General features: G+C 41.0%; 2 protein-coding genes across 3 annotated transcripts in view; one reads left to right on the plus strand and one right to left on the minus strand.

The window, feature by feature from the left end:
* LOC127610679 (coiled-coil domain-containing protein 85A-like) overlaps nucleotides 1–22,539 on the minus strand; it is a 467,869-nt gene that overhangs the window by 239,733 nt on the left and 205,597 nt on the right. The window lies entirely within an intron of this gene.
* The window catches only part of fancl (FA complementation group L), a 36,732-nt gene continuing 35,576 nt past the window's right edge, over nucleotides 21,384–22,539 (plus strand). For both annotated transcript variants that reach the window (XM_052081133.1, XM_052081134.1), the window contains exon 1: nucleotides 21,384–21,733. In XM_052081133.1, the coding sequence (XP_051937093.1) occupies nucleotides 21,647–21,733 (87 nt within the window). In that variant the 5' untranslated portion in view covers nucleotides 21,384–21,646. The remainder of the gene's footprint in view (nucleotides 21,734–22,539) is intronic.

Here is a 22,539-nt window from a genome sequence, read left to right on the forward strand (position 1 = left end):
TCCAGGTGCTCCGGTTTCCTCCCACATTCCAAAAACATGCGTGGCAGGCTGATTGAACACTCTAAATTGTCCCTAGGTGTGAGTGTGAATGCGAATGGTTGTTCGTCTCTGTGTGCCCTGCGATTGGCTGGCAACCGATTCAGGGTGTCCCCCGCCTACTGCCCGAAGACAGCTGGGATAGGCTCCAGCACCCCCCGCGACCCTAGTGAGGATCAAGCGGTTCGGAAGATGAATGAATGAATGAATGTATTGCAGAAATATAAGTACACAGTTAATTTACTATCATGCACTGCGATGCAAAATACAGTAGCATATTGTTAAAATCTGAAGTAATGAAGAGTAGTTGAGGTGTAAAATTATTTTCCAATACAATACCAACTGCTGTCTTCCGAAGGTAGTATAGTGTAATTCAAAATACAATACAATACTTTTGAAATACATCGGTGCATTGTGAATGGAGTAAAACACTGTTGTCCCTCATGCCAATAATGAACTGTTATTTTAAAGAGAACTTCTTTACAGTGTTGTTTAGCAATGTTTGGTCCCTTGAAAGGCAGTATAGAAATGTAATCTATTATTAATTTTATCATCGTTTTGTTTTGTTTTTTTATGACAGCTAATTGTCCAATATAGTATGGCAATTTTCAAACTAAGGTGAAAAAAAAGTTACCTTTATCCAAGTAAATATGGGTAGAGGTAAGTTTATTATGAGAAGTTTAAAACATTTTTGTACATGCTTCTTTGGTGTTGAAGATCGCTTTCTTGTACTGCACAGAACCTCTGCACTAGGTCGACAAGTTCTAGTTCGGTTATTTAAAAAAAAAATGTAAATGTTGGCATTACTGTGTATTTGTTGCTGCTTTGTTGGTTTATGCTGCAGAGTGTAAAATAATCATTAGGGTCCCTATTTTTGTGCCCAGCACAAGTCTAGCAAAAAGTGCAGCTTAATTGCACATGTGGGTGAAGTTTTCTTTCCATTGGTATTTTCCTAGACTTTAAATGGGTAGAATGAGTAAGGGGGCGTCTGTGTTTGCGTCGTTATACGCCATTACGGCATGGAACGTAGCTGCCTATATTATTAAGATCGAGGTGGTCGAAGTGCACCCATGATCGACATTGGAGAAGCAGAAATGGACTCACTGGAGTCTGTGCATGACATTGGCGTGTGCAAAGTGCAGTTATACAGGTGAACATCAGAGCTGGGCACGTAATGAATTTTGATGGCCCATTATTCGTCATTTGTCAACCCATCAGGATTTCAAGCCAAACTAAACTGTATTTGGCAATCCTTTATCATTATTTTAACTAAGCTACCATCATTGCTAAATTACAGCCGCTATTTTAAAACCGTAAACTTCAACAATCACCGCTATTTTTGGACCATTGGTAAATTTCAGTCAATCTGTCACGACGTCATTATTATTGTTCTGTACTGGTGACACACTTTATTAAGTGATGTGTCCAGCTCAAATTAAGTATTAAAAATAAAATGTGCTAATTTTTAAGTTTTTTTTCTTCTTCTTCTTCTTCTTTGTCTTATTTTTCCCACAGTTTATTGGTGGATTGCAGCCATAGTCTTTATTATCCCAGATCAGAAGAGGCATTAAAAAGTGTCTATATGGCATATGGACAACACTTCACCGCAATAGAAGGGTTCAAATTAGAAAGTCCAAAACATTAATACTTGTCCGCTAGCGGAGCACTGAATCTGTCTGTCAGTGCCTTGATAAAATCTGGCATAAAAAGGACAAAATTGGACTGCGACAGCCAGTTAGGATTGTGGGGTGAAAAAAAATCATTGGCACTGCCTTACCCACTCTCGAGGACTTGAACACTGCAAGAACCAAGACAAGGGCACAGGAAATACAACTAGACCGCACCACACCCTGTCCACCACCTCTTCCAGGTATTCGATTCAGGCAAGCACTACCAAACGATGTGCATCAAAACCAGCCGACATTCAAACAGCTTCTTCTCTCTCGCCATTAACTCCTTAAACAGTAACTCAAATCCATAGTGGCTCTTTGCATTTTTGCACACCGCTGTGGAACAGTTTTACCGCAATGAGCATTGTAGCTCCAGCTCTCTAAAGCACTCAAAGACACACACACACGCTAAGATACGGTAATTGCACACCTAAAGTTGTACTACAATGACTGCTCCTGGTCACTTTAAAAAATGGTGCAACGATTATCTGCACCAACTGCACAACCGTCATAGTATTGTACTGCACCACTGATCACGTTATCTCTGCACATTGTCGCACAGCTGTCAGTGGATGGTACTACGACACAATGGTACCCTTACATTTCTGAAAGTCTTTCGATACTTATATGTCTTGTCCTTGTTTGTCGTCGTTGCTTGTTATTGTAATACTAGTGTAGACAAATTCCTTGTGTTTTCTACATACTTGGCCAACAAACATGATTCTGATTTTGATTATGTTGAAACAAGCTACCATGGACTTTACTGCATGGGGCATGTGTGATCTTATGGATATTATGTGATACTGCACTAAATGTAGCTCAAATTTGCAGACAATGGCTCCACGCTTGCCCTTCTATCTGGAATAGCCCGATCCCTGAGGGGAGTAGTACTTAAGATGGTCAAACACACACACACACACACACACACACACACAGATGCATGGTAAGTGGTCCCACAGCCTAATGGAGTTTAATTACTCCCAGCGCATCCATCAGGGGCTCCAGTAGAGGAGTGGGGTATTTTATCACCACTTTTAAGGGTTATTAGTACAAATACACTGTCACCCTGCATTACCACTACAGAGCTTTAGGGTGCCATGCCCTCACCACATTCATTACAATCTCTATCAATATCTATCAGAACTGTACGGTCCCTCCTTTTACCTCTTCACTCAGTTTCCTCTTCTTGCACTCTCTCCGCCATTAGAAGACCTCATATCAGCTACTCTTCCCTGTTCCTTTCCTTCTCATTCAACTGACACACACACACACACACACACACTCCCCTAAATGTTCTGTTCCATTTGTTTTCAGTCACCCTGACTTGAAGCTTAGAAGTTTGCGAAGGACAAAGCTAGAAAGTGGATCTCCAAGGCCCCTGGTCACTCCGGTAAAAAAAGGCCATGTAAACCAAGTCTTACACACTAAAAACTGAATCTAATCTAGTCCATCCATGCATCCATTTTCTGATCCGCTTTATCCTCACAAAGGACGCGCGGAGCGTGCTGGAGCTGATCCCAGCTGTCTTCGGGCAGTAGGCGGGGGACACACTGAACCGGTTGCCAGCCAATTGGAGGGCACGCAGAAACGAACAAGCATCTGCGCTCACACTCACACCTACAGATAATTTTGAGTTTTCAATCAACCTGCCATGCATTGTTTTGGAATGTGGAGGGCAGGAGAACCAGGAGAAAGCCCACTCAGGCACGGGGAGGACATGCAAACTCCACGCAGGAAGGCTATAACCGGAATCTAACCACTGGTCCACTGGGCCGTCTCTTTCCATGTATTGACTCATATAAATTGGTGGCTTGGGGATGAAGAACGCATCCCAACCTCCAGAACAGGTTGATTTCAACAGGGCGGTTAAAAAAGAATGATGAGTGCGCATTATTCATTTTGGGGGTCTATTTTGACCGAAGCATGTTATACTTTTTAATGAGACACATGAAGACTTTATACATTGTGGGAAGAAAAATACAGAATGGTGTAATTCTCCTTAAACACCTTAACATACAGGATTGAAACAAATGTTCAAAGGTATTTTGCTTGTTAAATTTAAATAGCTACAAAAGTGTAATATGAATGGACTTGTATTCACCTATAGCAAAATACAGTCACATAAGATATTTGACAGAGCTATAGTAAGAATTATTAAATTGGTGGCCATTGTGACAGGTAGGATTTTAACAGCTAATGACTAAACAATTGATGGATCATCTATCCATCAATAAAAAATAAATAACTTGAGTATGAAAAGCCGAGATGGTGTAAAAAATGAAAATAGAAAACTTTGCTTGATGCCAAGCATATTACAGTACAGTACATAAAGGTTAATGTATTGACAGGCATCTTTGTGCCCTCTCTATCGGTTAAATTGTCTACAGAGCAGATTTCTTTATATAACGTGAGAGTTCCATCATAACAATGTGTGTGTGTGTGTGTGTGTGTGGGTGTGTGTGTGTGAGAAATGCTCTTCAGAGCCATTATTGGATCAAAATAAAATAAAAATAACAGCCATTTAAAAGCCTACAAGGGAGCATCTCTGTCACATTTAGGGAGCTTGTCATGGTGGTGTACAGGTATAAGGTTGACGCAAGCACAAATAAATACGTATTACAACAAACAGCAAACAAGGTACCCGGTAGCACAGAAAAAACAATCTTCAAACAGCAAAATCCCCAAAATTGGGAATGACAGGATTTGTGACAATGACAATGTGACAGTCAGAAAGTAACTGAATGACAAACAGTGAACTAACTGCATACAGACCAAAATCGAGTGAAACCAAACTCGAGACAGCTTATTGATGACACAATGAGAGCAAGGCTGATGAGACCAGGCGGAGACACCGACTTCATGAGCAATCAGTACAGACATCAGAAAACTAAAACTAAATCACATCACACAAACTGAAATTATCCGAGCAAATGTTATAGTATGTTAACTGAAAATCCAAAAGATGAAACACTGAACAAAAATAGACAAAAAAAACAGGGTGAGCGGAAGAAAGCCTGGAGTCAAATACTAGAAAGGGAGTACAGTCTTGAACAGAATGTCCTGGACTTCAACCAGAATGACAGGAAGAAACCAATAGGGGCCAGTTTGCAAAATCAAACAAATTGTGTTCGGCTCGCCTGCCAGCAGACCACTTCACCACCAAGCACATAGTGCTCATTAAGGTAGTTCAGGTGAATGGCCATGGTGAGAGTTGTCTGAGCCAGGCATGAATGAGCTTTGGTGGACCGGCTACAAGAAAGGCATGTCTGCTTCCTTTGAGTTGGAGCTGGGGCTCGAGGCCACCACAGAAACGGTTGACCTTAGGATGCCGTGGAGCAAGAACCAAGGTCCGACAGCCACGAAAAGCAAACCATTACGACGGATGCCGAGTGAGATGAAGATACACGCATGGAACAATGTCAAGAAGAGACTGCCATGGAAAAAGCAATCGGAGATGCTCGGCAGAACAACAAAGACCTTTACTTGAGCAGAATTCGGTATGAGGTTATGTAATCAGGGTCATAATCTGTCAAATGCACAGAGTGAGGTATTGTAGATAAAGCGATACATCCACCTTGTCATTTATGGGCTTTAAATGCCACAAGGGTCACTCGCCTTTAGCTAGCTTGTGAGCTAACGGGCTCCTGGAGGCCCAGGAGACTCCTTGGAGCTGGTGCTTTGGTTGGGAGGTGGACTCATCAGTTGGGTCACCTCCTTGCTTGGTGCTGTATAAGTGTACTGTATAGGTCCAAGTAATTGAAATACTTATACTTAAATAGTATAGGAAAGTCACCCATTAATTACACATGGAAGCACGTCTTTTAACCTCACACTACATGACATACAGTGCATTTGAGCAGATACTTCCTGTTAGTCACAGCAGTGACGTGCGGTCAGGTTCATGGTTGGTGAAGCACCGACTCCTTTAGTGTCAAATTTACAAATATATCAACCAAAAACAGTGGCTTATTCAATTGGCTACTGGTTATTTCATATCCAAAATTTGACCCCGTGGCTTCTCCAGGGTTCAATATTCTATTGTATTTTTCTTAGACTAATCCATTTTGTTATAAGATTTTGACAGGCTCTGCAGTTTGGTGTCATCAAAATGTTGTGACATCTCATTAAATTTTGTACAGTCGACCAAACCGAGGAAAGGTAGCTCACAAAATGATCAAACCTAGCTTTCATCTGAACACTGATGTTGTCCATAATCTTGTCGAACATTTGTTGTCTCTCATCTCTGACCGACTGATTTCTTCCACTGTCGTTTAGGCAAAGTGTGCTGCATTTATGCTCAAATCGCTCATACAGTGTGTTAAAGTCCTGTCTCATGCGTTCAACTCCGATGGTGTCGTGGGTTCGCGCACAACAATATCCAATGTCCATGACTTTGTTTTGCAGCGCTCTAAAAAGTGCATCAGCTTCACTGAAAATGCCCTCATATGCCATCATTATAAGCATTTCGATGGTTTTGACAGCCATCGATCATATCCAGTGACGATCATTTGAGTATCATTGTCCCAGCGATCGGGATCATATGTTTGCGTTACTAGTTTTTTAACACAGCTGTTTTCTCCAACACTTCCAAGACATGCACATCTACAGCAGGGGATCACCTATCATCACTTACGTCATCAAATCCTAAAAATGCTTCCATCACCACAGTCCACTTCACTTTTGGCTACAAAGCGCAAAATAACAGAGATCTGTGCTTTGTTTGCGATATCCGTAGTCTCGTCCAACTCTATGGCAACAAATGGGGCAGCATTGATCTCCCTTTTAAGATCATTTATTATCACATCACCGAAAGCTTCAATTATATCGTTCTGTATTCTATTGGACAAGCCAGAAATCACCGTGGATGAGTCCAAATGTCTAGCTAACCTCTCATCTTTCTCAGCAAAAGCATGTAATAGTTCTACATAATCGCCACGATTAGAAGAGCTTGCCCTGTCGTCGTGACTACGAAATGCTTACTCCCGTTTAGCGAAAAAGCAGGTTGCATGAATGAGGTCTTTCAGAATCTCTCGGTTTTCCCTTACCTTGGCATTGCGGATGCTAACATTGAGCCTCCGCTGTTCGTTTAATGCCAAATCGATCCTTGCACTTTTCATGTCACAATATCCCATGTTAGTCCAGACATTGTCACAAGTTGAGAACAAAAGGCAGGGAAAACAGTAAAGACGGGTTTTCGAAGGACAGCCACATCGCCGTTCTTTTCGGCTGTACCACTCCGTTTGAAAAGTTGTCCGGGCTGTCCCGTAGTTTGAAGCAAACCTTTTCGCTCCGCCGTTGGTCTACCTGTGTTAATCACGTCCACTTTTTGAGAAGTTTTTAAGCTTCGATATATAATCCTTTTCTTCCATGTTGGCAGTCCGGCGTAGCAAATTTAAAAAACGATCGCACTTGACTCGCCTGGCGCCTCTGCGCAGAAGAACATCACATCGTACCTGTTTGCTCACGTACGCCCTCTTAATTGCGGCAGAGAACGATCTGCCGCAACCTGTGCCTTTTCACTCCGGTTTTATTTCCCATCAGCACATCTAAATATGTCACTAAAAAACATTAAATTTAATGGTTTAAAAACATTAGCCAGACTTAGGAAAACAGGTCCAATAAATGTATCTGCAAACGTTATATTGGCGACGTGCAGATGTACGGCAAGCAGCACGTGCCAGATGCATGTATCAACCCAGTTTGTGATGACTGCGCAATGCAATGCGCATTCAGAGGTGCGGCTCTTCCTCACCTGCCTCCTCTGACCGCACGACTTTGTTGCTCTCTTTACCAAGTAAAGGTGTATTTTCTCCAAAGAAGCGCCCAAACTTGCGCCTTGCAGTTCAAGAGTGTTGCTGTCATGTATCGAGTGTGAGGTTTTTCTCCCTCACTCTGTCTCCTCTGTTGTTTGACGGAGAGCTTTAGCGGCTGTACCATCACCTTAGTCCGTGTGCTCTCCAGATGAAATGCGTCCCTGGTTTCAGTAGAGCTGCAGTGACCATGATGATGGCTTCGAGATAGCAACGGGTAACAGCGTTCTTACTTGGCCACGTTTCATTCAGTATTTTATACTTGTTCCATTGTATGACACCAGAAACAGAAAATACTGCAATCAGAAAAACTTTGAAATTCGACTCTATTAAAATACTTTGGATGAGCACTAAAAGCAGAGCTCCGACTTTTCATGCAGTTTTAACCTTGTGTTGCGCCCTTTGGGCTCTTTTACCTAGCGCCTTCATCTTGATTTACTTAGCAATGAAAGTAATTTAGATATCAACACCCATGATATCACATATTAGTGTTGTGACGTTTAAAAAGGAGTCATTTATTTGAACGTATCATTTGGGGTGCATGATGAGAATCGATTTGCAGCTGTTAGCCCCCCACCCCCCCCCACCCGCCATTTGGTATGGTATCTGCTAACATTGAAGCATCCTGGTTAAATATACAATTGTAGAAAATAACACTCCTCCTAATTTTATGGGTTGAATATACAAATGTGTGTTGTGATAACTTGACTCATACTGCAACAGATGAAATAGCCCAAGAAAAATCCCAGAAAAGTCAGGTAATATATTTATGTGGATGCATCATAGCTATATTTAAAGTATGCATTTTAGTACATTTCCAGGTTTAAAAAAAATCGTAACACACATACATGCCCATTGATATCACAGAACAGAGATTTAAAAAAATAGCAAAACTATTTCTGTTTTCCAATTGCGCCAATTAGTCACTTTATTGTCAAAATATTTGGCAATGTGAAAAGGAGTTTTAACATTCCAAATTGGAGGTAGGAAAACAGAAGATATGGCTAGGTTATTACCTAAAACATGCTTTTCTCCCAATTGTTCAGTCCGTAAAGTTTTAAAAAGGAATTATATTTGCCAGAGATTAAAAAGCAGCTCTGCATGCCTAAAAGGTATGTATGTGGTGGGTTACCCAAATGTCCAATCTGCTTTCTTTTAACACTACAACAAAACATGGAGTGAACTGTATTTCACTCAGAGTTTTGACACTGCTCTGTTGCAGCTGTTGGTCACGGGTTTGATGGATGACGAAGGTTATTTAAAGGTAAACATAAAGCATGAATTGGCTAACTGGCATCGTTATGATGCGCACACCGTTTACGTCCATGAACCACACCTGGAAAAATTGCCCTTGAGTGCATCGCCGTTATAAACCAAGGCTACAGATTATGCAGGTGGCACTCCTTCCCTGCCTGAAAAATCTGCGTTGTAATTTAAATTTGTGGTTTATATATTGCGGCAAATTCCATTTTAAAGAGATTACAAAGTGAAACACTAAAATCCTGCTGCCAAACCCGCTTCAAAGCCCTGCAGGTAATGAGATTGTTTTAATTTTTTTATTGTAACTTTGTGTATATGGTCTTCATTATATGCGTGCGTCAGCATTTAAATGAGATCACGTACACAAAAAGACATACAGGTCATTAAAAGACAACCTACTACATCAGATGAGCACCATATGTTGCATATGTTAGCCCATCTCCAATCAACGCACTTCTTTTTCACACTTAAGCTACAATCTAAGCAGGTGGACGTTTCTCTTTCTTTAATTACAACTTTTTTTTCCCTCCCAAGCATCATAAAATAAAAATCTATACTCGCATTCCCTGTGGGTGCTCATTATCCAGTTGCATATATCCACAATAGTGAAATAAAACGAAAGTCTAATGAACATTGGAATTTGACCCGATACTGTTTGGGCCATTCATAAGGTCACAGGGAAATTAATTGTGCCTTCTGTTGCCGCGGAAGAGTGGAGAAAAAGGAGCAGGGAAATAAAGAGGAGAGTAAAGGTTAGTGCGGAATAAGACATGTGTATCTTAAACTTTATTACTTTATGAGGGAGTATAGTTTATTTGTTTTTCTCTTACATCTGTGAATATACTGGCAAACTTGAACTTGTGCCTGCATAAATGTGTGTGTGGTTGTTAGTGTGTGTGTGTGTGCACGCGTGTGTGAGAGTGTGTTCGGGTGAGGCACCTCTGGCCTTTGCTGTCATTTTGAGAACAAAAGCATCCTGCACTACATACCATTCCAAGTTGGGTTGTGCTCTGTTATTTATGGAAAACGATAAGTGTATGGATTCAAGAAATGATGCCAAGAGTGAGAACAGCAAAAAATAAAAAATAAAAAAAGCCATGATTCATTTCCCAAACCAGGGAAAAGCCAAAGGACGAGCAAATCAATGGCCGTTTGGATGAAATTTGGCCTTAAGCATTGACAGGCCCTGGAGTGGTTGGCATGAATGTAAATGCAAAAAATGCAGTTTTCTTTATTGGCAGCGTATCTGTCTAAAGCTTCGTTATGTGGTACTTAGCTGTAATAAACATTTCACAATATATAGATTTAAAGCAGTATTTGATATGCTTTCACAAGCAACGATAGAGCCATAGAGCTAAATACATATATTTTTATTATTTGAGCAGAAAGGAGTAAGCTGAAGAAGTGGACGTTCGTCATTTTCAGAGACAACAACGACATCCATCAAGTTCAAAACCAGCCAAAACAATCAAATAATGCAGTGGATAAATGATGTCACACTACAACATCTAGGGCTTATTGCCTGGGCATAGGGCCAATTCACATCACTCCAGCACACTGGTTATGGAAAACAACAGAAATGATTCTAATGTGAGCTCGTCATCAATATACAACAGCCGCTACTGTTTTACAATGTAAATCTGATACGTAAAGCGTTTGGGTGCTTGCAGCATGTGGCCACATATGAGGAGCAAGAGAAAGAGGAGGAGAAGGAGGAAGCGCAAGAAAGGAACCGATCCCTGGCTGACTGCCACTCATCTAGGCACCTTCTCTAAGCAGGGCAGAAAATCAGACACGCCAGGAAAGAATTAAAGGAGAAAAGAGAGGGAGAGGAAAAGAAAAATGATTTTTTTTTATAAATAGCAGGGCTTGCCAGAAGGCAGAGGAAATGAGAGCAAGTGAGCACTGGAAAAGAAGGGCTTGAGCTTGACACGGGGCTTAAAATTGAGAGGGGGCGGAAAGAAGGGACCTACTGCGTGAAAATGTCTCCAACCAAAGCAAGGATTAGTGTTCCAACCTCCTCCACCGCCAAGATCCGCCAGTACAACTAATCACCTTCCCAGCTTCTCTCTCCTGTCTTTTTTTTACCTTGTTTCATTCCCCTCATCTCTTGCTTCCACTCTCCTCCACTCTTTTTTCGTATCATTTTGCCCCTCTCATCGCCATTACGCCCAAAATTAAAGCAGAATGTTCTGCCAGGCATGATTAGCTGTGAACACCTAACTAGGCAGGCGAACGGGCTGTGGTTTGACACATGTAGTGGTATTTATTTGGCAGTCTTTTGAAAGTATAAGCGGTAGGCACCAGAATATACTACCAACCTCAAAAGGTACCTACTTATCTGATGAAATGGAACGACACTGATTAAAAAAAATATACGAACAATTCTACCAATCCCTCTTCTCTGTCCCCCCTCTTGTTTTCGGTATGTCACTGTCATCCCATTCCACCTTCCACGATCCCACCGCACCACCTACTCCACCTGTCAGACACCACCCCTCCTCTCCTCTCCTCCCTCACTCACTTCTCTTTCTCCTTTTGAGGCTGCCATATATTTCCTCTCTTGTGACAAGGCTTCTCACAAATATGGCGGCAGCATAAACATAAACAAGTCAAATTGATCACACAATGATCCATGGATTTTGGAGAAAAGTGAAGGGGGGGGGCAAGCAGGGACGGGGAGAGGGGTGGTCTGAAAAAGACAGGAACGATTAAGCTTCTTTCTGTCCTTTTCCCAAGCTTGATCTTTCTTATTCCGTTTGTGCTGGAGTGTGGTGGGATGTGTGGGGGCGGGTGTGTGAGTGTGTGTGTGTGTGAGTGTGTATGTGTGTGTGTGTGTGTGTGTGTGTGTGTGTGTGTGTGTGGTGGGGGGGGGGGGTGTTAGTTGCAGTACCATCCTGGAAGAAAGCGACACTTCATAAGCAGATGCCTGGCATACGATTGCAGTCGGGGGAGTGTGTGAATTCATTCTCCTCCGCTATGAATACACGTCGCGTCTGTGTATAGGTGCAAGCACAAAATGTAATTAGGCAGTGAAGCAGAAAAGCAAGCTGCCTTTCTCACTGTTTGCATATTTTGTCCACAAATAATGGAGTACAAAGGCAATGAGAGGAAAAATCTCTCTTGAATATTCATTTACAAAATAACGGTTTGCTGATAAGGCCAAGGCATGTGATAATCAATTAGCTAAATGTTCTACAAAAACCTGGCATGGGTTTGGGAGGCGGGGAGACGGGGGGGCAATAATGATAAATATGCACACACACATTTCCATCTTACAAGAAGCAAAATGACAAATTCAGCAGAAGTCAGCACCGAATAACCATTAGCCGAGATGGAGTATCACAAAGAATACAAAGAAAGTAGAGTATGTACTTGTAAAGACAGTTTTGTTTCAAGTGTTTGTTTGATAAGAGTTAGTTTGACATACTGTGTCTAAATTCACCTGATGTTGTCTGCATGCGTGGGATGAAAAATGTGGTAGTGAAAGATACAGAGTTCAGGTGAGTGTGTGTGTGTGTGTGTTCATGAGACATGTGGGGAGGTCAAAGGTACAGGTTAGCATCAAGCCAGTATAACCAAGAATAGTTGTTTCGGGGGGAGGGGATTGTTCCTTTTACGAAACAAATTGAATGGAATCACTCAACCAGATGTTGACTATCTCTAAGGGTGTGACTAATTATCTTATATCATTAACAAAGGATAAATGAATATTGAATAAAGCTCACAATTTCAGACAAGCGGAGAGTGACAGTTAAGGAAAAATATGTTAATTAATAAGTAGGCCACAGTTACATTTGATCCCGAAATGAAAAGTGAATGTTCATCAATCCGCGTAGCATTGCTTCTCAAAATGGTCACAGATTCATCCCCTGTCAATCACGCAATTTATTGTTTGAATAGCCCGTGCAGCCCTAAAATCCCGCATGCAGCTGAGTGGAAATATGCATGTAATTTCTTTTTGAAGGCCTATTAAGGTGCATGTCCAGTGTAATTAAATGGTATTACCAGCAGCGCTTACAGTATTATGCATTGCCGTGAGTACTGCTACACTGGTACTGCATGTGAAACCAATTAGGATACATGCAATTAGGGCTTGTTTCTATTAATAACAGCTAACAAATACTCGTGTAAGTTATGCACAGCTGGTGTCAATATGAAGAATAAACGTTGCCACAGAGGCTTTCTCTCTCCTCTGCCACAAGCTCTGTGATGCCGTGCATGACATGCCGTCCTCTGCTGGCCAGTGAGTGAAATACAGCTGACCCTGCCTCAATGACTTTTTATAGCCGTCCGGGCTGAGAACAAAGAGGCAGTGCTGTGCCAAAGAGGACTATCAGTCTCTTTCCTCACGGGAGGACTGGGGAAAGGCATCCAAGGGGTTGGGAAAGGAGGGGTTTGGGGTCCACTGAGTAGAGTAATGCAGATGTGCTCTGCAGTCGACTCGCAGCCGAACCGGGCATTGCGCTTCATTGTGCGCCTCTGTGTGTGTGTGTGTGGAATAAGAGGGGAGATGATATTGGGTGGGTGGTGGTTGTTGGCACCGAGGGGTGGGCTGGTAAGACATCTGTCATCATATCATCAATGCTGTCACATCAGAGAACAAATGGGCTGTGAGATTTTTACAGCCGAAAATACAAGCAATGGCAAAAGGTGTCGTTTCGTCTGATCTATTACTGCTATTTTGTGCCTTTTTTCGATAAAGCACAAAAGCTCTGACCATCAAGTCAACTCATGAGAATGGTCGAATGGGAAATGGTTTTTGAGTGAGAGCACAGATGCAAATCTGACACCTCTAAAGTTATCAAAAGGCGCCACAAGCTTTTGTATGCGAACGACCTTGTCTGAGGCCCAAAGTCACTTTCGGGTGTGGAGAACCACCACTTCTGCGAGATGATGAGGGCTTTGACTTCAAGACGGCGAGCATATTATGTTTAATTTCTCTCATCACACTTTTATTTTTGAAGCGGGTCACCACACTGAGGCAAGGTGTTCTATAATGAAACCTTGACTGTGAAGAACTTCATCCGCTGCTTTGCTACCTGGTGCCTATGTGACAAGACGACCCGCTTTGTTGCCAAGAGAATGAAGGGGAGCTTTGAACTGCTGACTGACAGCGCAGGGAAGCCGTTCCAGGCGTAAATGTAAATTATTGTTACTTACACGTTTAACCCAGCACCTACAACCCCCCGCCACATTCTTTCTCCCCTCACCCGGTTCCTCCTTGAGTTTGCACTGCTTTGTGGAAGGACTTTTGAGGTGCGGTGGGTGAGTTGGGGTGGGGGTGGAGGGTGAGGAGGGCGTGGGGGGAGGACAAAACTGACATCATGTTGCCCTCTTTTGGCTGGTATTTGCTACTGCACCTCACTGTCCTCTCACCTCAAAGGTAGCAGCACATCCATTCTCAACCGCAGTGACACTGAAGACATTTGATGAACTGGAATGATAATTACCGGTAAGATGAATTTCTGGACAGAAAAAAAGACAAGCTGGTGTAGTAAATTCTTGAAAAACTTTTTCCACTCCGAATGTATATATCCATGCATATATCCAACCCAGTACAGAAATCAAGTGTAGTACTACAGACAGTATAACAGCGCTAACACAACAAGCTAAGATGATAAAAGACAATCAGAGTAGAAAAGACCATGTCACCATTTTTTGAGGTGCAGGACAAAAGATTCACAATTCACAAGAGTGCCTGGCATTCATTAAACCTGTCCACACATTTTACAGTATTACACAATTTATTATACATAAAGTTTTCAGCATGTTATGTTTTAAACACAAGGTATCACTAACACCCATGATGGGACTGAAATGAAATGTGGGAAAGTCTGGAAGGTCTAATTTTGTCATTGTTTGGGTGAAGATTTTACAGCAGAATTGATTTAAAATCTCCATTATTTCTTATTTCATCATCAGACAAATGGAGTCAAAATGATGTTGTGCGGCAAAGCACATCAGCCAGTAGCCTGAGAGGGCTGCAAACAGATAACAGAGATTAATCACTGACCACAGATTGTATTTAAAGTATAAAATGACATTCAATGGAGATTGAGGCTTGTATTCGGCAGTTGATCTTATTTTACATGCAGCCACTCCAGGGCTGAGCTCGCTGGCAGCGCCTGTCGTCAGGCAACACTCCAAGCTTTTTCCACGAGATGCATCTCGACGGAATCAATAGGGCCCTCACAGCATATCATTAGACATAAGTATTATAATTACTTGTGTTATTAATTTTGCCTTAATACCAGGGATAATATGCTGTGTAATTCAGCCCCGTTGAGGGAAGCCAAAACAAGATCATCACCGATGCATCTCTTATGAAAATCAATACTGAAATGGATATTCCAATAATGCCAAATCGCTGCCCCTCTATTTGATTCTCATCCATATCCAACAATCATTGTCTTCATTCATTTGGAAAAAACATATATAAAAATATGACCAACATATTTCACATGGGTGCCCGAGTCTGAGGCAAAACAATATGGATTTGTGTTGCCTTGCAAACAATTTTAATAAAAAGCAATTGATTGGGCATCGAGTAGCTAGCCTGTAGGCGTGAAGCACTAGACCCCAGTGCGTCCAGATCATTAAAGTCCTCAACTGCTGGCACAAATTTGTTCAATAACAGTCTGGAACTCATGCTTCAGGGTTTGAATGGGATACAGCCATGTCAAGCTGTTTGTGGCTGCTTTGCAGACCGCAAACGACTCAGAACCAGACAGCCCATTTTGTTGAAACATGATCGCCGTATGTGATTGGAAAGATAAATAGCACAATTCTATCTCATCTGAAACGTGCTAAATGACTATTAAATGGAAATACAGAGAAGTCTGCCCCGACATTGTTGGCACATGACAAGAACAACGTGACACACATTACATAAAAAAAAAAGATACCTTGTGAGTGAAGTCTGTCCTAAACATAAAATCAAGCACCCTTTGCTTTGTGTCAGACGCCATTGCTGCGATGACTGTAATATGCGTGTGTAGGTAGATTCACGCACAGACTTTCTGGAGTCAAGAATCAAAGCTTTGGTGCTGCGACACAGTTTTTAATTACCAGGTACTTTATTTATGCTTAGGATTTCAATTTCTCCCCACAAAGCTGGTAATGATATTCAAAACGCCTGCTGGCAAATGTGAATCCTTATTGTCTGCCTTCTTTCCTTCCCTTTAAAATATGAATACCTAGTTTTATATGGCTTATTTGTCCTCCAGTCACTTTGTAAAATCTTTTTTCTGTGGCACATATATTTTTAAATGTGAGCCTCGCTGGAAGGAATGGCAATAAAGGGCTTTTTTTTTGGGGGGCGGGGGGGTTGTGAAGAGGATCAATGTAGAATGTATTATCCTGCACTGCAGAGATTGACTTCAATAATAAAAGAATTGATCCTTTAAGGTGAAGCTTATTCTGGGCCAGCATGGTAAAGGAGGACGGCCCATTTCAATATTGCACAGATGGAGAATCACAGCATGCTATTTCACCGCCTACCCCAAAACTTGTATATTATTTCAAACCAATGTTAGATTCAGACGGCAATTACGTCGTGGAATCGCACACATTTTCAAGGAGCATATCCAACAACAGAGCCAATGTGATAAGCAAGCTAACCAATGGCATGCGGAGAAACAGAAAACAAAAGGGACGTGAAGGAGGAGTCATAGACAGATTGTGGAAGGCATGTGCTCTCGATTCACTTAATAGATTTACCCGGCTGATATTATTTTGTCATTGTCCAAAACAGATGATGCCACCATTTGCTAATAAAGCACGAGGGAACAATAACAAGTATATGGTCATTTCCAGGTACCCGACAAGCTCACTTCACGCACATTCAAGTGTACTTGTGTTGTATGCTTGTCCTACTCTCTTAAAATCTGAGATGATTAAAGAAATTAACTCGGTATGTCAATATAATCAGACAAGAATACTTGCGGTAGGCCCTGTAACGTGTCCTTCTAAGTCATGCTTAAAATGTTTTAAAACATATTTTCTTTCCCCACTGGCCCCAAGTAACCAAATAATGTGACCCTGGGAATTTTAAACTGAGATTATGATGACGAGGGATTTCCCGAGCACACTTTTTTGGCACATGAGTATTGGTTTTAAGGATCTGTCCATATCTGATACCACAGCATGCATTAAAATAAAGAGCACGCATACAAAAGGTCTCAAATTAGTATAGAAATTGAGATTGCTAATTCCTTTTTGTAACACTCTTGAAATAAACTCAAGTTATCTTTTTTCTTGTTCTTTAGCTTCGAATTTGATGATACACATACATGCATTGATCAACGCAAAATGTGTATTGGTCAATATTAGGCATCATTTATTTTATGTCATTGCTTTTGTACTGAAACTCTTCATGGGTTTTTAGCATAAAATTAGCAAATACAGTATCGCCAAGACATTTAGATTATTAGAATGAATGGTTCATGTCATTGTTTTGTGCATCTATACATTTTATTTCCTGGGGATGCAAATGGCACCAATTTATGGAATGGCCTGCACGTATAAGCATTAACATAGAATGATTGATTCCTCTGTTGCATTTGATTTATCTAATGATAAAAAATACATTACATTGTTATTTATTAGCGTGCGCAGGCTCGAACGACAAGTGGACGCAGCTAAGTAGTCGGTGGGTACCCGCTTGCCTTCTCTCAACTAAAAAAAACACACTTTTGATTTATGACCTCGTTAATTGCAACCAATGGGGAACAAGCTTGCTTCTAACCAAATAATTTACATTTCTTAAATTTCTCTTTGAAATTATGTTGTTTGGATATGTGACAATTTCTAACCTATCTGTCGCTCTCTCAAACATTATGCCGTTTAGTGAGGCGACCATATGTCAGAGAAAGCAGATTATTTTGGTTTACCCAATTTTCACTTTGGGTTTTTTTTGTCACCTTTTTACTCAAAAAATCTATGTTTTGCTGCACCGTGGATGGAAAGCATTGTGCATGCATGTGGATCTTACTCTCAATCTGACCGCCCCTGCCTCCCCCCACCCTCATAAAAATTAAATGTAACATTGTGTTTTACAAAATTTAGATGTGGCTGCTCCATTTGACCAGGTACGTATATTTTAGGATTATTTGGTCACTTTGTGACCTATGAAATGCCAAAATATGAAGAAAAACGAACTTTCTGCCCCGTATCCGCAATCAGCTGAAAAACCCCGTGATCGGTCCTGATTTCCAACCACATGATCGGACCATGACATGCCTAATTATGACCACAAAAAGGTAAGCGTTTACAGTAGTTTTACAACCTGGAATGAATTAATCACTGAGGAAGTAAAAAAAATTTTTGGTTTGCTTTAACAGATTTCTTTTTTTTCCCAATCAACACTCAACATTCCAAATGTTTCAGAATAACAGAATGATCACACATGATCATCCATCCGTCACACTCTCCCATAGTAAATTTAATGAGAATTGAACAATCTGGGAAGGTACAAGCTTCCTTCTAGCCCTACAAAATGTATAAATGCCTCAGATTGCATTAAGTAGACCAATGGCGTCGATTGAATTCAAATTGTAATTTGGGCAATAGAAACCGTCTCCAATGTACTGTATCCCTATTTCTGATTTTGTATGATGATTTTGTAAAAATTATATGTTTAATATGTCATACAGCTGGTGTTACTTTCAAAATTTTATTTGTAGTGTAAAGCCAATTCACACCAAAACACACACAAACCAAAAGCAACTTTCCATCTAGGGCGCCCGGTCACCGATTGGAAGAGGTGTGGGTGGCTTGGGCAGACACATGCTGCCTGTAATCCCATCAACTCTTGTCAGTCAGCAGTCTGGATAGAAACCTTTCTGAGACCTGTAATCCATAGCTAAAACCTCACACACTGTCCTCCCACTTATCTAGAAACACACATATACATGCACACTAACGCATAAATAAACACGCACTCAAACACACACACACACACACACACACATACATGGACACACAGCTAAACGTTCTTCGAAACACTTGATGGCTGCTTCACTCAATTTGCATATATCAACAGCGAAGCATGGACAGAGTTCCTAATGTGTTCCACCAGGCGACCAGTGCATTTAATAGGGAGTTCAACTTTTGATGAAGGTAAAGTTCAAATAGTGGGTAATAGACAAGAAGTGGGTGAAAACAGAATTTGCGTTTGAGTTTGATTTGATCCCGAATTCACGCTAATTTTGGAAACAGAAAAGAGAGAGAGAGAGAGAGAGAGAGAGAGAGAGAGAGAGTTCTACAATCTGAGGTGTTTGACGGAAACATTACAATATAATAAATGTGTCTTACTCAAACAATATCATTCTGTAAGGCAAAGCAAGGTAGCTTTATTTAGATAGCAAATTTCCTCCACAAAGTGTGCATCAGGTTGTCCATTTACGTCAATATGGTTAAAAATGTGGAAACACTAATTTCATCATCTTAAGTTTTTGGTTGTAAAAACACTATTACTGTCAAAAGACGAGGATGCCAACTCAAAATTTTGCAGCAAAACAAGAATAAGGGAATACATCATTGTGTATGCACAAATTATTAAATATATTCAAATCTATCTAAACAATCGATCAACAGTCCTGGGAACAACACGTGCCATTAACATTCTCATGCAAAACACCATGACAAAAAAAGGACTGCGAGGGATAAAGACTTTTCGGACACCCCAGTTCTTTTCAAAAGCCAGCGAAACAGGGAGATGAGAAGGGGGGGGGGGAGAGAGAGAGAGAGAGACAGAGAGAGAGAGAGAGAGAGAGAGAGAGAGAGAGAGAGAGAGAGAGAGAGAGAGAGAGAGAGAGAGAGAGAGAGAGAGAGAGAGAGAGAGACGAAGGGTGCAGGACCCACACGGTGTAGTTCCAGCCAATTGCATTCCAGAGAAGTGACCATGGCCAGTGATAAACAAAGCACCATAGATCATCCCTCACGTCGACGGAGCCCAGCAGTGGAGACAGAGGATGTGAGAGCAGTCAGACTTCGAGGCAGAGAAGGAGAAGCAGACCAAGACAGACGACAACAGAGATCTCACCGCCTCTATGCATCTGCCTCTCTTCTTCTATCCTCTCTGGCTAACATTTTGATGCAGTTTTTGCCACCTGAATGCCATGAAAGCCAGTCATGCTGCATGCTTGTAGATTTTCTTTCCAAAGAGTGAGCCACAGAGAAACGCTGAGAAGGAAGAGGGAGGGGAATATACTGCTGCTTCCCCTACGGCTATATTTCGTCCTTTCAAATAAATCCTTTGGTTGTTCAAATTTCCCTAAAGAGACCAAAAAATAAATACAAATAAAAATATGCAACTTACCCAATCACAGACACAACATTCAGGATTATTAGAGCCCAGTGTGCACCGCAACAGCTGATATATTCCTCCAAAACAGATGTGCAAGAAGGGGCTGTGAGGTTCTCTCTCTTTTGTTTGTGAGCTGAATAGCTAGGTTCTTCTATTTGCATCAGCCGGCTGTTTGTTGCAGCTTTGAAACAGGTGGATGACAAAAACATCAATCTCTCTAGGCTCATTGTGTGTGGCAAGCATGCATTGAAGCACATCTCTCACTGGCTTTGTACAGTACATTGACACATTTGAATTCTCATTTTACACATTCCGGGTGGAATATGAGCTAAAAAGCATAGTGGAGGTATGCTGTAGTGAAACCATTATTACTTATTGTGTACAGTATATTGTTTGATGCATGCAATAATTATCTTAATTATAAAAATTAAGCTACAATGTATACATTTGATGGATTCTTTAGCTTTGAACTGATATTTTTCATAAAAACAAACAGCTGTCAACTATATTCAATTTTTTTCCTGCACTGATCTGACATTATGTAAGTATATCTTAATTTTTAAGGGTATAATAACACAGAACGTTTCTATACTTGGCATGCTAAAGTGACATGGCTGGTACTGACCTGAAGTCAGCCCAAAGGCTCTGAGCAATACCTGTTTCATTGGTTGATGGTAGTACCGGCCAAGACTCCTTTGAACATAGAATTGTGATGATGACTGTTTTTTCTTTTCCTTTTTACAATTTTTGCTTGCCTTCACTTTTGTCAATTTGTTGTTTAATTGTGTGTTTTTTATGTTCAACAAACAAACAAACAAACAAACAAACAAGACTCGAAGTATATAGTTTCTCATCACACTTTGCAAACCAAAATTAGGATTTTGTGCCTTGTCAAAACACATTTCCTCTCCCCGTTCTCCCAGTGCGTGTGTAGGTTTTCTCCGGGTTCTCCGGTTTCCTCCCGCATTTCAAAAACATGCGGGGCAGGTTAATGGAACACTTTAAATTGTTCCTAAGTGTGAGCCTGATTGTGAGTGTGGATGGTTGTTCGTATGTGCCCTGCGATTGGCTGTCGATCAGTTCGGGGTGTACCCCGCCTGCTGCCGGAAGACAGCCAGGATAGGCTCCTGCAAGCTATATAAACAATGTTCAACAACTTGCACAGAAAGTTAAATGTTTCCTTCAGGAAGTGGTTAAAGCTAAAACAGATGATGTCGTGTATTTCTTACGTGAAAGTACTGAGGACAATGTGAAAGTCGAAATCATTCAATGTGCAAGATTTCCATCGAGTTCCTGAACGCACCTCCGTGACGTTTTCATGTTTAAGATGATCATGGCGGGAGACAGAGGTTACGTCCTTCATTTCTAAGATGACTCGCTACGGTCGTATAACCGTGTTTCGCGTGAAGTTTGTTTTATTTTAAAACAAAAGATAAAGTAGTGGTCATTTAAGAGTCGAGTCCAGGCAACTGACAAAGCAGGTGATTCGCATTCGTGCCACTGCTAGCGTTAGCAAAAGAAGTCTGTGGAAGTTTTACAGTTGTTTCGAAATTAGCTTGATGGCGTCTATGTTGGTAAAAGACAACCCGATTCTCTTACCCCTCAACGTGGAGAAAACGGTCTATGATGGGTTCATCACTGTCCAGGTACGTGGATGTCAGCAGGTTGTTTGGGTGACAACAGAACAGAGGTACCCCAAATCATTTTTGATCCTCGCTCGGCTCACACATCGTAACGCACGTCAATATTTGTCGTTTCATACGTTTGGATTCCGTTAGATTCTGAGGGCATTTTACGTGCAGTCACTTTCTGTCACCTATATTATTGACTATTATTATGCTATCGCCATGTTTCTCACTGGTTCTGGTCCTTTTTTTGTTTTATTTTTATTTTTTTTAACGAACAATGCACATTATCCCCAAATGGTATACAGTACTATGTATACGGTAGTGGGACTGCCCCGTAAAGATTGCAAGTTTGATCCCCAGTTCACCTTTGGATTGTTTATATTCTTTCCAGTATACTGAAGTCAACCATACATTAATAAGTCAATAAGGCTAATTGTTAAAATCTCTGCCAACAATGTTGGTATGTGGCACGTTGGCATCTTGACAGCATCATGGACCGATTTTTTTTCTTCTTTCTTTTGGCCATCAATCTGGCGGCATGAACTTTTCAAACGATTCCCACCTTGTATTTTCCCATGGTTGTAATATTCACTCTTGTCAATCAATTATATAACGGCCAATTAACTGCCCACTGATACGATATAAATATTTAAAAATAGGACGAAAGATTATTTTTCCAAAAAAATGCCCATTCAATTAAACTAACTTCTCGTAACCAAGTTGAATAAAAACTACATGTTTTAGGGCTCATTGTTTCAACATACAAATGCAAATTGTTTTTGTGAACATGTTTGTAAATTCATGTTGTTATTATTTGTTTATAA

The sequence above is a fragment of the Hippocampus zosterae genome, chromosome 11 (assembly GCF_025434085.1).
Source record: "Hippocampus zosterae strain Florida chromosome 11, ASM2543408v3, whole genome shotgun sequence".
NCBI lineage: Eukaryota > Metazoa > Chordata > Actinopteri > Syngnathiformes > Syngnathidae > Hippocampus > Hippocampus zosterae.